General features: G+C 40.7%; 1 protein-coding gene across 1 annotated transcript in view; it reads left to right on the forward strand.

Moving 5' to 3' along the window:
• LOC116502742 (netrin-4-like) overlaps nt 1–18,642 on the forward strand; it is a 98,430-nt gene extending 79,788 nt beyond the window's left edge. The window contains exons 6-10 of the mRNA XM_032208648.1: nt 5,558–5,771; nt 7,412–7,548; nt 9,227–9,295; nt 13,650–13,820; nt 16,532–18,642. Of these exons, the coding sequence (XP_032064539.1) occupies nt 5,558–5,771; nt 7,412–7,548; nt 9,227–9,295; nt 13,650–13,820; nt 16,532–16,668 (728 nt within the window). The 3' untranslated portion in view covers nt 16,669–18,642. The remainder of the gene's footprint in view (nt 1–5,557; nt 5,772–7,411; nt 7,549–9,226; nt 9,296–13,649; nt 13,821–16,531) is intronic.
• The last annotated feature ends 1,238 nt before the right edge of the window (nt 18,643–19,880 follow it).

The following is a 19,880-nucleotide window of genomic DNA, read 5'->3' on the forward strand; positions in this document are numbered from 1 at the left end:
GACCAAACAATTCACTTTTTTTTTTTTTGCGTCCAATTTCCTCTTCCGTGCCATTTTTTTTTTTGTAAGCGCCAAATTTCCAAAATTAGGTTCGGGTCATGACTAAATTGGGTTGTGACCAAAGTTATGGCATGAATTATGATCGTAATAGAGGTTCTAGTGTATTTGGTTTTATCCCACCTTTATTTTTTATAAGTAACTCAAGGTGGCAAACATACTTAATACCTCTTCTTCCTCCTCCTCCCATTTTCTCCAGAACAAACCTGTGAGATGGGTTGGGGGGGAGCGAGAGAAAGAGAGAGAGAGAGAGAGGGAGGAAGGGATGGAGGGAGAGAGGGAGGAGAGAGAGAGAGGCTGGCAGAAAGTTAGCCAAGTGTTTTTTCGTGCCTAAGGTGGACTACAACTCATGGTCTCCTGGTTCCTAGGCCAGCACCTTAACTACTAGACCAGATTGGCTTTACTGATATCCTTTCAGACTTGCAAGGTTCTCTTAGTGTAATGTTACAGTAAAGTAGAATTAGCTTATCTGGCTATGTTTCCCATCTGGTCTACCTTGCAAGGCTGACAATGCTGAAACTATTATTACCAATTATTATATGGAGCTCCTTCAGTACAAGTGTGCTTCCCAATCCAATCATTCATAGGATTTTGTTTTGTTTTTTGATTTAACATTCATCACATACAAAAGGCAGAGATTCATTACCCCAATCACAGTAAACTTTGAAGATGCTTGGAATACGGCAGCTGTGCCTTTCTTGAGAAATTTTTGGCAACTCTTTGGCTCCTTTACCAAGGCTAATGACATTTGTGGATCCTTGTCACTTTGCTTTTATTCTCCTGAAACCATGCATATATCATATGCATAAAGAAGTCACTAGTAGTGTTTAGTTATGTTATGAATCATTTGGGTGATGCTAAGAAAATATCTACATGAGACTAAAAACACCTGATGTTTCTTTCTTGCAATGTTTGCATATGCTTGGTATGAATGTTGATTAGAAAATGGAACAGAATCCATGAACTCTCTTTTGGTATTTATTGTAAAAAAAAATACTGGGAAAACATACCATGTGTTGCCAGTGTTATGTCTGTAAAATTGCTTTAAACATCTGTCTAGCATCAATAGAAGTTTTTAATTAGTGTTTCATGCTTCTTGCTTTCCCTATTGGTAGGTGATTTCCCAAGAGCCCCATTGCCCAACTAGTTTGAGGACTAGCAAAAACGTTTCACTGCCTGAAAAACATGTATTATACATACATGCATATAGTAAACCTGTGCGTGTTTGTGTATCTTTTTTCTTATCTGGAATACACCTACTTATCCAGTCATGTTAAGTCTATGAAGTTTATTTTATTTATTTGTTTATTTAGTTTGTCAAACATGTACAAGATAACAGGTATAAGTATAAACACGGACATGAACGAAGGAAATGAGTACAAATAAATGGGGACAGTAGGACAGGGATGGTAGGCACGCTTGGTGCGCTTATGCATGGCCCCTTTACTGACCTCTTAGGAATGGGGTGAGGTCCACGATAGACAGTTTAAGGTTGAAGCTGTGGTAGTTTGAGGATGTAACAACTGTTGTTACTGAATGCAGATTTGTGTTTTTGGAGCGTTGATATTTATTTTCATTTTCATTGTGAAGTCTGTTAGCTAAGGACTTCTAGAGAAGGCATGGTGAACTAAAGAAATATCTGTGGAAGCAGAGCTGGCAACCATGGCAAAGACAGAAGGGCCAATGGGCAGACTGATTCTTCAGAACTGCCTTGATAAGGAGAGGTTGGGAGATCATCCACATGTGCTCTAGTTGGCTGCTCCTCATGGGGACACCATAGTACAGCATTCTTCTGCAGGTTTGAGCACTAGGAGACAAAGGTATTAGCCATCTTGCTTGCAAATGCAGTAGAGCCTTTTAAACAACACTGTGTTCATAAGCCCCACTTTCTAATGTCTTTTGGAAGTTGCCTATTAACCATCTAGAAGCTATTAGAAACCTTCAATATGACAAGTGTGAAAAGTCAGAGTTTAGCTTCAACTGAACAAAAACAAAAATTAATCACAAGCTTAAGAACTTAAAGGGTTTGAAATCAAATTCAAATAGAAAAAGCTGAACAAAGAGTTAGATGTAGGAAAGTTATAAACAGATGAAAGTTTCAAATGAATTTGGAACGGTGATTTTTATTATCGGGTTTTGGAATTAATGATAAAAGGTTTTATGATTAGTTTCTCAGTTTCTCATGGGAAACAGACTTATTTATTATTGGCTCATAATAAAAATAAGCAACTTCATAATTTTAGAGACTGGACTCTAGGTAGGATTAAAGATTCTGAATAGAAATGAAAAAAATGCAAACAAGCTTCCAGCTTCTGGTATTGGTTAATTGAGACTTGCAAAATGACACTAAATGTCATAATTTGGAAATATTAAAGGAGATCTTTGAAGAATCGGCTAGAAATTAGTACTATCCATGTTTGTCAGTAATGTTGCCTGATTCTATAGGTTAGATTCTGTCAAAAAAATATGGACAGAATAAAGGAATGACAGAAGTAGAGCAAACTTTGTCTACTAAGACAGAGAAAGAATTGAAAGTTGTATTACAAATGACAGGCTAAAAGATGATTTGGAAAACGATGCTTTATTGCCATAATGGCGAACCTATGTCACATAGCAATAGCAATAGCAGTTAGACTTATATTCTGCTTCATAGGGCTTTCAGCCCTCTCTAAGCGGTTTACAGAGTCAGCATATTGCCCCCAACAATCTGGGTCCTCATTTTACCCACCTCGGAAGGATGGAAGGCTGAGTCAAGTGGCACGGGGAGCTGGAATGTGTGGCGTTGCACATTCCTCTTGTAGGTTTCTGGTACGCATGCACGCATGATGATCAGCTGCCCTTTATGCGGCAGTGCCGGAAACTGGAAGAGCTGGTCTTCTGTTTTCCAGCGTGAGCATGCACACCAGCCAGCTGATCATCATGCACGCATACACACCAGTAACTGGAAGACTAGCTGGTTGGCGCACATGCATGCGCTGGAAACCAGCTTGCGCATGCCCCCTGGGCAGTTCCTCCGACGAGCTCGCAAAGTGCGCACGCACGTGCTCCCTTTTCGGTACTCGGTGCCGAAAAGGTTCACCGTCACTACTTTATTGGATATACAAAAGAAACTGGCTAAGGTTAAAAGTTAAAGAGGAATGATAAATCAAGCAAATCACCTTTAGAACTATTTTTATTGCATTCTGAAGAGGTTGGTGTGATGGGATAAAGAAGAATTGAAGAGAAATCAAATCCTACAGCAACATTTGAATGAACTAAATATCTTCATATTTACCACGCCAGAAAACAGTCCAGATTTCCAACTTGATTTGCCTGATTCGACATCCAAAGAACTGTAATGAAGGAGATGAGATTACACTTCAGGCTCTCTGATCCCTGGATAGTATACTCAGAATAATTCTGACAAAGACTGTGAACAAATTGTAGAAGAGTAAGGTTTCTCCTCATACAATCTGAGCCTATCTACACAGATGGGCTCTTTCATCGATGGAGGCTCCTTCTCAAGAAGTTGATGGATGAGGATAATCTTATCTCCCCTCATTATATACATTGAAGATAAACCAGAAGATGACATGTTGGCAGTCAAACTGGCTGTCCTTTAATCAGATTTCATGGTCAGTAGCTAATCCTCCACACAACTCCACAACTTTTGAGCCTTCATTTGTGCCACACTTTGTCCATTGGGTCTTAATTAAGCAAAATGCCTAAAGGCTTTGATATCATGTTCCAGGAATGACTCTTGTATCTGCTTCTTTTTACTGGGAAAACGCCATGATAAAAATTGCTGTGAAATACCAAAGAGGAAAACAACACATTTGTCACAGCAGATAGCACAGATGTTTGTGGGATGAGCAACACAGTTCTCAGCTCTTTTATGAGAAAACCATCCTCCCTCCCTCCATCCCACCCTCCCAGTGGGCAGCAAGTTTCAGAGTGAAGACAGATGAAAAGTCTGAATGAAATATCTCATTAATCCCTTAGTTGAGAGCCTGTTTAAAAGAAGTATTCCATTCAGAGACTAGCCCTTGTGCTGTCTTCAAGGATAAATCCTCAAGGTCCCAGGGGAAAAGAAAGGAACAAAATTCAGATGCGAAGATATCCCTCTGCTTTTGTCATCATGATCAAACATGTTCTCACTTGATCACCAGTATCGGGGATAGCAAGTTCAACTATCCAAAGATTAGCCAAATCCTCCTTCACTGACCTCCTTTTAGTAATGCTCAAACATCCCTTCCATATATGGAATGCCTTAGTCAAAATGTAATATTTAACTATGAAGCTATACTTGAGATTTCCAGTTATTCCAGTAGATTATAAACAAATCTTCTCAAAAGTAGAAGTAGGAATAAGAAATCATTTTGCCTGAAACCTATGGAGTCATTTTGGAAAGTTCAATGAAGCCATGTTCTTTCAGGAGGTAGGGCTATAGCATAAAATGGGCAGGGCCAGAGCTTGGAACAAATAGGGCCCCACTTCATTGTCTCATGCAAGACATCTTCTTGTTCTATTCCATCTAAAAATCTTTCCAAGTTCTTCCTATGAAGAAAATGGGCACCAAGGAAGAGTAGAGTAGAACAGAACAGAACAGAATAACAGAGTTGGAAGGGATCTTGAAGGTCTTCTAGTCCAGTCACATGTCCAAGCAAAAGACCCTATACCATTCTGGATAAATGGCTTCTTAAAAACTTCCAGTGTTAGAGCACCCACAACTTCTGAAGACAAGCTGATTAATTATTCTCATTGTCAGGAAATTTCTCCTTAATTCTAGGTTGGATCTCTCCTTGACAAGTTTCCAACCGTTATTTCTTGTCTTATCCTCAGGTGCTTTGGAGAAGAGGTTGTCTCCCTCTTCTCTGTGACAGCCTCTTAAATATTTGTTTCTGTTGATAGGTAGATGAGTTGCAATTTATGTTTTAACTCAATTTATTCCATTCACCTCCACAGGATTGTAGCTTAGGCTTACCATCTCCCAGTTTGGCCAGTTTAGAACATTTAATTCATAAAATCAAATCTAAAAATGCAAGGGATAGGAAAGCAATCAAAAATCTTAAAGAAGCAGGCAGAAGAGTAAACAGGCAGAAGGTTCAGTCCCTACCGAAATCCAAATACTTCGTGAGCATGTTATTTATGGCTAGCAATAGAGACAGACATTTGGTTTCCATTTAAACAGAACTGACCTATTCATATTTCCTGACATATTTCAGGAATCAGAATACAATTATCCTTCAACTTTCACATTCTCTGAATTTTCGGATGTATAAGAAGAAATGCATGCAGAGATTCATCAGTAACAGCTGTATCTGGTCAATATTTGGTATAGAAAACCTAATGATATTTCATCCTAATTACAGGGCTACACAGCAATAAATAGTCACACCAGCATTGCAACACAAGTTTAAAACTCAGTTGACTTAACCACTTCCTGGCCTAGAGCCCTTACTTGAAAGTTTTCAAGGGGAAAAACCCCATAAGGTCTATTATTTTCTGCTTTCTGTTCCAGCTTGCTCCTGCCATCCCATGGGCTCACTGAATATAACGCTGAACCAAGGCCAGAAATGTCATCCAAAGACAGGCTTCTGCTACTGCAAGCCAGGTGTTGCAGGACCCAAATGTGACTGGTGTCTATTGGGGTATTGGGGCTTTGGAGAAAATGGCTGCCAGCCCTGTGCCTGTGCTAGAGACTGTAACAAGCATACTGGAGAATGTCTCCCCAGGTAAACCAGCTCTCTGCAGTGGAAGCAGAGGGAATTTGGGAACTTAAGAGAGTTCTTGGGAAGCATCCCCAGGAAAACACATTTTGGCTTTCCCCATCCTGCTTGGCCCCCACCTGGAACTGGTTCTTTCTGCTTCCCCCAAATCCTGCCCTTGCTCCTGCTAGTATTTCCTCTTGCTGGCAGGAGCCCTTAGGCCACCCAATGAGTTACTTGTCATTTTAAATGTTTATGGAGAGTCTCGATCATCCAGTCCATGGTTGTCCCAAAGATATTTTTCCAAAAGGCAACTGGACTTTCTTTGGTTTGTTTTTTCTTTGAAAATGTTTTGCTTTTCATCCAAGAAGCTTCTTCAGTTCTGAAATGAATTGAAGAAGCTTCTTGGATGAGAAGCAAAACACTTAAAAAAACAAACCAAAGTCCTGTTGCCTTTTGGGAAAGGACCTTTGGAATTGAAATTGGTCCTTTCATTTTAAACACAACAGGCTATCAAGCATAGGCAGTTCAACTGATAAGATATTGCCTAGAGCAGAGGTCCCCAACCCCCGGGCCATGGCCCATTATGGGGCCGTGGTAGTGATGTGCATGCGCACACATCCCCACTTGCATTAGCTGTGGGCGAGCTGATGTGCATACTCTCCATTTATGGGAGTGGCTGGTGCACATCCTCACCACTTGTGCAAGTGAACCCGGTTCGGCCCGGTTTGGTAGCAGAAAAGCAGCAACTCAAGCCTGACATGCCCCCGAACTGATTCCCTCGCTGTCGCTCGGCTGTCACCATTTTGGATTTTAGTGACTGAGCATGCACAGTTTACTGTAAATTGTTCTGCACATGCACACAGAACAACTTACATTGAACACTGCATGAACGTGCAGGGATTTGCCAAATAGTAGTAAAACGAGCAGCAACCCATCCGTGACCTGCACATGCATACACACTTTTCCATTGCTCGCACAGAAGCATCCCCTCTCTGCTCCCCCCTTCCCCACCCCGCTGGTCCGCAAAGCCGGAAAGGTTGGGGAGCTTTGGCCTAAGGAAACCTTTAGGCAATCACTATGAAAGGACCCTATCACTACTCTAATGCTTTCCTTGGCCAGGCCCAAAATGGCATCGGATTGGCTCCATTGCCTAAATTAAGGAATACCATTACAGCCATCTGTGGGATTAATTAGTGGAGCTTCATGAGATCGATAAGATAAATAAACCATTATATTTGATTCTTAGAGTGGCCTTCAGTGCCTAACATAAAATATACATCAGAAAGAAAATTACGTTGTTTTAAAAAAAAGTTTCCAAATTATTTTTAAAACAAATAGAAAGAGGGTGAAGGAAATGAGATTCTATAGCACTGGGATTACTACAGAGAAGATCCTGGTTCTAGTTTATTTCAGTTTTCTAGGCAGTGCCCTTAGAAGACCCCAATGGATCAGCAGAGCTTCCAGGCAGTTAGAAATGGAAAAAAATTTTTCCCAAGAAGCATTGTATATGTTTGGGTAGCAACTGCTAACAGTTGGTTAAACGTCCCATGTTTAATTGGCTCATTGGCCCTACTTCTGTATTATTGAAACAGATTAAACAGATGGCTAAATAAAACATTTTTTAATCTCATCCTGTTCTTGTCTGTGTGCTCTTCTCTTTCCAGCTATGACAATTCAGCTTTTTTTAATATTCCTATTGGTGGGAGGATTCCTCACTTCCTCCAAACCCCAGCCAACGAAAGCGAAAATGAATGGCAATGGAACGATCGCAAGCAGGGTTTTTCAGCTTTAAGATACCCAGGTATGATTTCTGCTCCACTTCTCTCCACCCCCCCATCCCCAATAAATAGACTGAGACAAATTACAACGTTGGTAAGGTATGAGAACATTTTGGATTATTTAGAAATATTTATCATATGACTTACAAAGCATTGACTAAAAGTATAAAAGTTTAGATCAAACTAAAAAGGAACTTTTATGGCAGCATATTCTTTATCGAATGCTGAAGAAGCTGCTGATACAGTTCTACAGAGAAATTATCGAGTCTGTCATTTGTACTTTTATAACGGTCTGATTTTGATACAGCAACTAAACAGGACAGGCACAGACTTCAATGGATAGTTAAGACTGCAGAAAAAACAATTGCAACCAGCCTGTCTTTCATTGAGGACAGTGGTGGGATTCAAAAAATTTTTACTACCAGTTCTGTGGACGTGGAATGGTGGATGTGGAATGGCTTGGTGGGCATGGCTTGATGGATGTGGCTTGGCTTGGTGGGCGTGGCTTGGTGGGCGTGGCAGGGGAAAGATACTGTAAAATCTTTATTCCCACCCCACTCCAGGGGAAGGTTATTGCAAAAATCCCCATTTCCTCCCAATCAGCTGGGACTCAGGAGGCAGAGAATAGCATGGGGCCAGTCAGAAATGGTATTTACCGGTTCTCTGAACTATTCAAAATTTCCGCTACCGGTTCTCCAGAACTGGTCAGAACCTGCTGAATACCACCTCTGATTGAGGACCTGTATATTATACGAGCCAGAAAGAGGGCCGAGAATATCTACATACCCCTCACATCCTGGACATAAACAGTTTCAACTTCTTCCCTCAGGATGCCGCTATAGAGCATTGCATATCAAAACAACCAGACACAAAGACAGTCCCCGCCCTCCCATGCCATCACTCTGCTAAACACATAATTCCCACTGCACTGTCTTATGTCTAACATGTAATAGGACAGTATTACTATTATCCTTATCGACTTTCCTATTACCTGTTCCTATCTTATGACTATCACTTTGTTGGTTGCATCTTGCGATCTATGATTGTATCTTATGATTTATCACTTGTTGCTTGCATGTATACTGAGAGCTTATGCACAGGAGACAAATTCCTTGTGTGTCCAATCACACTTGGCCAATAAAGAATATTCTATTCTATATTCTATATATTGCTTAATGTCAGGGTTCCAAGAAACACCCCCAACAAAATCCAAAAAGGAAAAGGATGGCTTCCAGATCTAACACCTAACATCTTTAAAAACTGATGGAATCTCCAAATGTCATGTTCCAAGTGAGCATCAACAGATTCTGAGGCTCTTTGTGGTTGTGTTTGTGTGTGTGTGTGTGTCATCTTATTAATTGTATAAAAATATCAATTAAAAAGAATCATTTTGGGAGAAAGTTCTCCAAAATGGGAGGGGGGCATTTATAATCCATTATTCTACACTCTTTTACCTGATACAATTTAAACAGATTGGAGAAAGTCAATGCTTACATTTAATTATTTTATACAACTTGAAACATTTATACAATATCTCAGCTTGGGAACTTAACACTCTACAGCTGTTTCCTAAGTATTAATTTATTGCAAGCATTTATGAAAATTGGGGTGACTGGTTTCTCCCTCTCCCTTCTTCTTCCTCCTCTTCTTCTTTTTTTATGCAATCTTATTTGACACATTGGTTTATGATTTCCTGGCTAGAAAAGTGTGTGTGCAAAGAGAGGATCCTAGGAAGCGTCAGCAATTTTTGTCAGATGAAATACGCCTACGGTAAGTGAAAGAAATTACTTTTTTTAAAAATGGAAATGCAGCATAATTTTCTTGTTGCTTTTTCCATCTTCCAAAAATCTGAACTCTGAATAAGAATGCTTCTGGGTCAAAGAAACTTAGGTTCTAGGCTTCCTCTTAAAATAAAAAATAATTTATTTATTTATTTATTTAGTTAGTTAGTTAGTTTGTCAAACATGTACAAGATAACAGTATAAACATGGACATGAACACAGAAAATGGGTACGAATAAATGGGGACAATAGGACAGGGACAGTAGGCACGCTGGTGCGTTTATGCACGCCCCCTTTACAGACATCTTAGGGAAGAGGTGAGGTCCACGCTAGACTGTTTAAAGTTAAAGTTATGGGGGTTAGAGGATGTAACAACAGAGTCAGGTAGTGCATTTCAGGCATTGACCACTTTGTTGCTGAAGTCATATTTTCTGCAATTGAGTTTGGAGAGGGTTACCTTTTTTTATTCTTTTAATTTATTTATTTTATTCTTTTAATTTATTTATTTTATTCTTTTCATTTATTTATTTCCTTTTACATGCACAGAATGGGCTAATCCATGCACACATTTGGCCAATCATAATTATATGCCCTGCCCTCCTTAAAGGGGGTGCAACTTTTCTTCTGTATTGGGATGGAAACCTTCTTTAGAGGTAGATGAAACAGGAAATCAACTCTGCCGGAAGGCTAGTTTTATTGAAATTATCTATAACAACAGAATCTTGCAAGTCTGAATGTGCTGTACCTCCTCTTCCTATATCCCAATCGATTAGGAAGGCATCTGCCTGACCCATTTACCATGTTATCTTGTTTCTCAGGGGTTTTTTTTCCTCCTTTTGCCTCAGCAACAGCTCTTGCCTATTGTGAAAAGGTCATCTTTCTTACTTTGTACATCCATTCAGGGATGGGTGTGCTGCAACTTGTCTTTGGGCCAGCAATGTCTGCGGGATGGGTCAAAGCAGTTAAGATGACTGATGTGGCATAGCAATGCAAGACCCGGCCTTTTTTGTACTTGTGTTTCTGTTAATCTGCGCATTGACACTGAATTTAGAATTTGCAGGAATTATTTGGATACTAGAGAAGGAGAACTGAGGGAGATGCCTAGACTGTAATAAAGCTTAAAACAAGCGTATTAAGAAGATGCCCATAGATATTTACAATGTCAGGACAATATGACCTCAATCAGCCAGGTGAGCCCTAATGGTGAGGAAAGGCTCACGTTCTGGAATTCAACTCACAAGGTACTGTAGCTCCGGAAAAGGGGGGAAATTGTATACCCTTTTCCCTACTCCCCACCCTTTTGAATCCTCACCTCAATACTAGGATAATTAGCAAGAGAAAATCAATGTATTTGTATTTATATTCAGTGGAAAGGAAGAGATTACAAGACAGTAAACAAGCACACAATGGGGAATTCACATTGAAAGGAATGCCTTCATGCTGGCAAGCTTAGCATGTTCCTGGCCCCCTACTTAGATGTCAAACTGGATTTCTTCGAGGGCCAAATCAGCATTGTAGTTCTCCGTGGGCCGACGGGGGGGGGGGGAGATGGGATGAACGACTGCCAGCCTAAACAGGGAGTGGGAGGCTGTGTGCAGCCATCCTGTGTCCCGTTTTGGCCTGGACACCTCCTGCAGCACCCTGCCACTCCCCCGCACTCTGTTTTGGCTGCCAGAGTGCTGCAGGAAGCTGTCCAGGCTAAAAGCCTGATGCAGGAGGGCCACATGCAGTCCCCCATGCCCGTTTTGGCTGCCAGAGGCACCACAGGCTAGTGCTTTACTATTTCCAGGCTGGCCTCATGGGCCAGATTTAAACACCCCGCGTTTGACACCCCTGGTTTAGGATTTAAAGGCAAGCCTTTGGGACTAAAATGGTTTGGATGCCAATTTCAGATGGCAATGCAAACTGGACAATCTAATTAACTAATGAAAGTTGCAGAGCTGAGCTTGCTTGCAGTTAGCACCTTCCAGGGAAACAGAGCCAGCACACAAAGAAAAACAGTTTAGAAAGAGAAAGTTTGTCCAAACAATTTTTTCCCCTCTGCAAGGAAAAAGATTCTGGGAAGAGAGGAAAGGGAGACGAAGGGACAAAGAATATAAGTTAGGCAACCATACAAGTCAACATGTATGTGCAAACTTAACTCGCATAGAGGAGGGGTGAAGCTTGAATCATGATGCCACATCTGTCACTTTGCTTATTTGAACATGCCCATCCCACTGATGCTGACTTGTGCCCGACCTGCTAACAAGTGGACTGGCCTGAAGCTTTTGGCCCCAACTTATATTTTAAGGATTTATATTGGGGTTATAAGGAGTGAAATAATTGGGTTGAACTTTGTGGATGCTGAGGATAGCTTTAGTTCCTTCCAACTCTCCAAAATATGGGAAATCAGCTTGAATCTGAAATTTCTGAGCTTTTAAGGAAGAAATGGGTCCTCAATGTTCTAGTCTGTCAAAAAGCCATTGTAAAAAGGCTCAAAAGGTCAGACCTTCCTGCACCAAGTAGCCTCTAGGAATCTACAAATGGGGGCTTCCTGCCCCTGGTCCATGTGATTCCTAAACTATCTATTCTGTAGGGAGAAGGAGGCAGACAGGAACTGAGGCAAGGCAGGTTGAAGCTAACGCAACCTTTATTTATAGTGACATACAGCTCAATGTAAGGCAAACCTCGAACTGGCAAACAGCAAAGCAAGGGACAGCTGACAGCCCTTTTATACTAGAGCTGTCAGATGCTTAACCAATAGGATAGCGGAATTCTCCCGCCAGCTGGCTGCTCGCGTCTCAACCAATCAGGAGCCAGCAATGTAAGTCAATGGTGTGTTAGACTCCAGTACTTAACACTATCATGCACCCAAATAGTTGTTGGGAGCAAGCTTCTATAGCTTCAGTAAAACAGTGTTGCCTCATTTGATTTACATTGTTTTCATTCTAAGGATATCAACACTGGTAGTAGATAAATGATAGAAAGAGATAACACCCATCTGCCTGGCAGCAATTATACACAGGGGTGGGATTCAGCTGGTTCGGACCGGTTCAGGCAAATTGGTAGCTCTGATCATCAGCTGAGAGCAAACAGGTTCGCTCCAATGATCAGGTGGGCCTGCCCACTTCCCCCTGCACTATTCTGACCTATAGTATTTTTTGGAGTGTAAGACACACAGGAGTATAAGACGCACCAAGATTTTGAAGAGGCAAATTAAAAAAAAGTTTTTGCACTCTGCAGACCTCCCAAAACGGTCTGTTTTTCAGGAAAATGGGCCTGTTTTTGTCAAAAAAAAAAAAAAAAGAGGCATGCATAGCCTTTAGGAGGCTTATAGAATGCTCCTGGGGCTGGGGGCAAAAATGAGCAAAAAATGACCCATTTTTGCAAAAACAGGTGCATTTTTGTCAAAAAAAGGGCATGCATAGCCTTTAGGAGCTTATAAAGTGCTCCTGGGGGCTGGAGGGGGGAAATGAGCAAAGAATGGCCCGTTTACACTCAGTTTTGACCCCCCTAGCCCCAGGAGCATTCTGGAAGCCTCCTAAAGGTTATGCACGGCTATTTTTGCAAGGGGAGTTGTGTTTTGGGAGGACAAAAATGCTGTATTCAGAGTATAAGACGCACCCAGATTTTCACCCTCTTTTTTGAGGGAAAAAGGTGCATCTTATAATCCGAAAAATACACTATATTCCCTTTTCTGAAGCCCAGCTGATAGGCATGGCATAGCGGATTGCTGGGCCTCAGCTGTTTTGCACCAGGGCTGCAGTAGAAAGTAAGCTTTCAAATGCACTATGCATGCATGAAGCGCACGCAAATCACACTGGTTGTTACACTGGTTGAATCCCACCACTGATTATACATATTGATGGCAGTATGAATAGGCAGTTGGATGAAGACAGATTTTTTAAATAATTTGAGATTGCAGTGTGATGGACAATATAAACTTTCTTTCCTTGCATTAGAGTTTTGTTCTGATGTTCCTTTTACAGTTGCTGTAATGCAACTTATGTTTCACTTATAACCTTATTGGGCCTTTAAAAAGCTGAGATACTCTTTAGTTTCTCCTAGGGAACCCAGGAAAAATAGGCAGGACTTTTTGGTTAAATCTGCTATAGCATCCTAACTAAGCTGGGGATAATCTTGATAGAAACTAACCAGAATCAGGCCAATGTAGCATAATCAGGAAACCAGTAGGCAACTCTAGGGCTGTAGAGTAGACTAGCACGGGGGGGAGGGGGGATCTCAGAAGGCAAAAACTGGTCATGACCATATTCTTGCCAAAAAAAACCCCAGCATCCATATATTCCAGCTTGCTTCAAAAAAGACTTGAAATTATTCTACAAGTGTGTTGTGCTGTCTTGCAGTTTTAAGAGCAAAAGTTCTATCTGCTCATGACAAAGGAACCCATGCTGAAGTAATTGTGAAGATAAAGAAGGTTCTGAAATCAGGCAAAGTAAAAATCACCAGGAATAACCGAAGCATATATCCAGATTCTTGGACCAACCGAGGGTGTACATGCCCTATTCTAAATCCTGGTAAGTATTCTGCCCCACTATTCTAGTAAGCTGAGGGTTACTGTCACATCTTTAACACACAATGATGAAACTTGTGTTTTTTCCAACTCATATGTACAGGAGAGATACCTTAGTAACTTAGTTCATTGTTGGAGCATAGTGTTATCATGTAGTAGGATCCATCTCTACCTGTAATGATTAAAAAGCTCAATTTGAAGAAGGTTTTTTTTTTCTCAGAGAATTGCTGTCAACCCAAGATTCATGGGTTCACACATGCTAAATAGCGATAGCACTTAGACTTATATACCGCTTTACAGTGCTTTACAGTCCCCTCTAAGCGGTTTACAGATTCAGCATATCGTCCCCAAAATTTGGGTCCTCATTTTACCCACCTCGGAAGGATGGATGGCTGAGTCAACTTTGAGCTGGTGAGATTCAAAATTGCCAAATTGCAGGCAGCCAGCAGTCAGCAGAAGTAGCCTGCAGTACTGCACTCTAACCATTGCGCCACCGTGGTTAATCAGGTTTGTTTAACAACGGTTTGCTGAAGTCAGAGTTTGTGCAATACACTGTACTTAGTGGAAAAAAAAACATGATAGCTACAATCATAGAACAACACAGAATAACAGTTGGAAGGGACCTTGGAGGTCATCTTGTCTTGCCTTCTGGTGCTTTGGAAAATAGTTTGACCTCCTCATCTTTGTGGCAGCCTCTCAAATATTGGAACACTGCTATCATGTCTTCCCTACTCCTTCTTTTCATTAGAATAAACATACTTAGAACTTGCTAAGCCCAAATCAACAGATCACATTTTTTTTCTGCTCATCTATATGGCAACTTCTACCTGCATTTGGGGAGGGTCTGAATTTATTTATATCCATGGGGGTGACTGAGTACAAGGGTTACAGATGGCATGGCTGTGAAGCAGAGGTATCCTCAATGGGTGGGTTTGTACAGTATATTGTCTGTTTTATATATTTTTCATGAAAGTCACATAGGTATATTAAGCACAATTCTACTGATATATCAATGAATTTCAATAGTGTCATCATTGACCTTTGAGGGCTTGGTATGTGCAAAACAAGAATGTTTTTTGGGGGTATGTTGTGTGAACCCATCTACTGTGGTTTTTCAACTGCAGTTCACACTTTGCTATATTGTATGCACTTCAACAGTCATGGTATAGTCAGTAAACTATAGTTAATCCAATTATAGCTTAGCACAATGTGTCAACTAACCTAATGTGAGCCAGCATAAGATTGGGTATTAATGTGATACAGGAGCACATTCTTCACAGCCTGGTACCTTTGGATAAGTTGTATTTTAATACCTGTAGGCTGGCTATACTGACTAGAGATTATGAGAGTCAAATCCAGTCGTCTGAAGGGCATTGGTTATATTGGTTAGAGAACTTACTAGACATGTGCATGGACTGATATGCAGATTGTGCCATCTTCGTATTCTTTAATTCTTCATAGCATAGGCCTAATTAAGTCTCCTGCATTTTATTTCACACTTCTCTCCAGATGTTTATTTTAAAATACCAGTAACTAATGCTTTTTTCACAATTCAGTTGGCAACGCCAATCATCCTTACAATCGATTGCATCATTTTGAATTGCATATCAAATTAGTTAATTTGCATTCACTTTTTAAAATGTTTTCTCCAACCTAAAACTACCTGCTCCATATGGTGCCACAAATGCACTTGAAAATAAAGTATTCAGTTTGACTCTTGAGAACTTCATGAACACGCCCAAGTATCATCTTGCCAATACCATGAAATCAGTTTGCTATTGCTTTCTTCCAGGATTTTAAATTTCCCAGTCTAGATTAAGTACAAATCTTGCTACTCCAGGAAACTCAAGAACCTTGTAATTAAGAAATTTGCATTTTAAGTCATCCTGAGCACCGTGTTCAGGTGGAAAGAGAGGAGAAGAAAAATTAATGAATGATCTTAATTAAAATTATCCCTGTAAAGCAGGGGTGCCAAACTCGATTTCATTGAGGACCGCATCAGGGTTGTGTTTGACTTCAGGGGGCTGGGTGGGCATGGTCAGGGTGGGTGTGGTCAGTTCAATGTCACTCATCGAGGCTCCGTTTCCATCCAGGACAGCTTCCTGCAGTCCTCTGCCAATGAAGATGAGCCCAGGAGGGCTGCATGAGCTCCGTTTTCACTGAATGCCTTTGTGTGGCCCTCCCGAGCTCTGTTTTTACTGGCAGAGCACTGCGGGCCGGTCCTTCACTGTTTCCAGGGAGGATCTGCGGACCAGATCTAAGCACCCTGTGGGCCAGATCAGGCCCTGGGGCCTTGGGTTTGACACCCCTGCTGCAGTGATGGGTTGCAGGCAGTATGCCCCGGTACAGGCGTACCGGTGCCTGGCCGGAGGACTGGGTACCGTTCCAGTATGGTGCTCCAGAGGGCCCACCCGCCCATCTGAGCTCCTTACCTGTATTTGAGCTCTTCGGCGCTTCCGCACACGCACAGGGAGCACACGGTGCTTGCCGATGCTCCGCCAAGCAGTTGGAGTGTCGCGGAGGCGTCACAAGAGGTAAGGACGCATGCACACTGTGCACATGTGCGCGCACTGCACATATTCAACCGTACTGGTTGCAACGGGATCCGGAACCCACCACTGCTCTGCTGTAAAGTCTTCTGGGCAATCTTTGATTCTGTAACTTAATTAATATTGAGAATTGATTCTTACAATATGTAATCCTTTTTTAAACCAGGTATAGACTACTTAATAGCAGGACAAGAAGACGCACGGACGAACAGACTTCTTGTGAACATGAACAGTCTGGTGAAGCCCTGGAAAGCTCACTGGGGGAAATTTGTTGCAGATATACTACGAACCGGATGCAAATAATGTATTTATTTTCCCAAGTCAAGTCACAAACGTGTACACATTAATAATATGGCAGTGAAAAGTCTAGTTAGTTCTCTAATGGTTAATCATAACTTTTATAATTAAGGAGAATTTAAAAGCAAACTCTCTTTTCTCCATTCCATTAAGTGCTTTAGGCAGGAATCTTATTCCAGGATTTCTTTTTTCCAACACAATTTTTTCTCTCTCTTTCACATGTTTGTAAAAAATAAATAAATGTAAAGACTGCTGAATTAACCTTATGTACCTAGGCTCACAGCCTGGCATATAGCTTGTTTTAGGATTACAGTATCTAGAGCTTTCAAATTCCCCCAATACACATATTTGTAACTGAAGCCAAGATTATATTATGTTATGGATGAACAGTCGTTACTAACAGAAAACTAGAATTCCTGCACTATTTATTTTTCTGGAGCTGGATTTTGTTTTACAGTTACTATGAAGGAAGAACAAAATTTCGCTAAGTTAAAGGGCTACAAAATGTCATTCGTTGGCCTGTCATATGAGTGTTGCTTATATTTGAGTGGCCTGTTTAAAAAGCTGTTATTTTAAGATACTCTTCATAGCTTTGGGGTTCTACGTCTTTGTGTTCTATTGGAATTTGCACTGGAATTGAGAAGATATTGTAGATGTAAGTGTCTTTGTGTCTACTTCATTAGAGAAGAAAACAACAGTTATTGGAAATCTGGAAGGCAGCCTGAAAGGACTTGGAGCTGCAGGGATTCTGGGAAGCGGAGGTCCCTGTTCCTGCTGTAGGTGTCCCATAAACTTCCTGACAAAATTCATGGGGAAAGAGGATGATTGGTAATCTACACATTAGAATAAAACAACCTGGCTATCCAAATCTTTATTACCACCAGATTCCAAAGATCTGTTTTCTATAGTGTTGTTCCCCCAATGCAAGAGTCCGGAAAGTTGTGATTTTCAAGTTGGTCCCACCTGCTCTCACCAACAGCCTTCTCCTGTTTTATCCTGCATTTAGCATCAAAACAAATGCAAAAAGACCACTGCTACGGAGGACTTTAGGAGCCTAGCAAGTTCTCTTAGGAGAACGAATGAGGCAAGAACTCAAGAGTTTCGCACATCACCAGAAGTATTGGAATTTGCTTTCAGGTTATCAGTCTTGCTCCTGGATTACATAGAAGACATGCCAAACTGGTGATTTGAAGACTGATTCCTCTTCAAACCCTCACACGGTCCTTTTTTGTTTTCTAAGTTAATATTTGATTTTCGATTTCTGTTGTGCTCATTTCACCTGAAATGCTTCATATTACCACGTTGTAGCTTCAGTCACTTGCCTTTTTTATACTCTATGCGTGTTCAAGACATCTCAAAGAACAGATGCTTCTATTCATATTTTTTACTACCAGCCAAGATTCTTCTAGCAAGCAGTGCTCCAAGGCAGATACAAATGAACACCACTAACATTGCTGTTCTTTGCTCAGGCAGAGACTAGTCAGAAAAGTACACGATCTGTGCTGCAGAAGAATGAGTGATTCCCCAGCTCCCTAGCATTAATTTGTATTTCATTAATGCTATATTCTAAGCAAAACATAGCTGTGGTTTGAGACATTAGATACCAATGCAGAGTAAAGAAGTCTTCTATTCTAAGACAGCCATTAAAACCCAGGCATTTCCATATAACTTGTGCTGGAATATGACTGATGTAATTGTTTATATCACTTCTTGTTCTAGAGTCTAGACTATGGAATTTCTCTTGAAAGGCACTAAAGTGTTTGCACTAAAAAAAAAAAATCTCCTAAAATATGGGCAATAGGTTAAGGGAAGAAGTTTAAGTTTGAATATATAGTTAACTGTCTTTTACTTAAGCATAGGCCAAGGCATTATAAATCTTACTGCTGTTTTAATGTAGAATCTGTTATGCATGTCAGTTATTTATGGACACGGGACTTTTATTTAGTTCATCACAGTTTCTATTAAAATGCTAAAATTGTTTTGGACACACTATATAAACTATGTTTATATTATACTGCCTGCATTTTTCCATATTTTGTCTGATGAGTGTTCTGTCAGATAGAGCTAGATGGTTTATTGCTAAACCTAAGGGATTTCATTTGTATAAAACATATTGTTAGAAGCTCTGCGTTTATAGCTGCTTGTAAGTGAAAAGGTAAGCCAAATACCCAAAATTTAAATGAAGTGACTAAAGAGGAAAAATAGTAGAATAGGATATGAAGAAAAGTAACAGAAACGGGAACCAGGGAATGATGTTTGTGCCATTTTCACCAGCATTTTCAAATAATTGTGTTTGGTCATGAGTGTGGATTGGAACTAGGGAGTCCCGGGTTCAAATTCCCACCTACCCAGAGAACTCCCTGAATGAGTACAACCTATTTCACAGAACTGTTCCAAGGATAAAACTGGGGGGAGACTCTCATGCACGCTAATTTGAATGCCAAAGAAAAACAGAATATGCAATTAGGCACAAGAAATGGAAACAAAAACATGACAAGACTAAGCATATTATCTTGAGATATAGTTGAGGTACATCTCATTCAGATAAGTAGTACTGATGTTAATGTGGTGAAAACAACTTTCTACAAAGGCAAGTTAAAAATGATGGCATTTCAGTCCTATTGCTTGCAATAGGAATGTATGGCTTATTTTCTGCAGTGATTTCAAATGAACTCATCTTAAGGAAATTTAGTCCGCTACAATATTCAAATGCAGACCTAATAGTGATGCCTTTTGGACACTAAGGTGGCCCTGTGAGAATCCTATTGTGAACAGACGTATCTGTTTAATGGCTGACAGCATTACCCCAACGCAGTTTCCAATAGCATTCTTGTCAGAGATCTTTTATTAACCAGATGCTACAAAATTGGTTATATAACATATCTTTAAACAAAGAAGGCGGCACCAGCTTGATAGTCAACCACTGATTTTCCTTTTGATCTGGCCTGGTTAAGTCCTATTCACAAATGCACTCCTATCCAATTCCTCAGGAACCTGTTTATTATACTCCTGCAATATTTTGTAGCAGAAAATCTACTTTAAACATGACAGCAAATATCATTTGGGGTGTGTATGTAGGAGCAGACAGCAAAGTACAGGGTGGCTGAAAGGGCGGAGTAGAGATGGGGGGGGGAGTTGAAGTGCATAGTCTGGTCATAAATGTGAGCCAGTTGCCAAATGCCCATTTTGATCATGGGACCATAGTGCTTTGGCCTCAA

This window comes from Thamnophis elegans, chromosome 2, assembly GCF_009769535.1.
Source record: "Thamnophis elegans isolate rThaEle1 chromosome 2, rThaEle1.pri, whole genome shotgun sequence".
Lineage (NCBI taxonomy): Eukaryota > Metazoa > Chordata > Lepidosauria > Squamata > Colubridae > Thamnophis > Thamnophis elegans.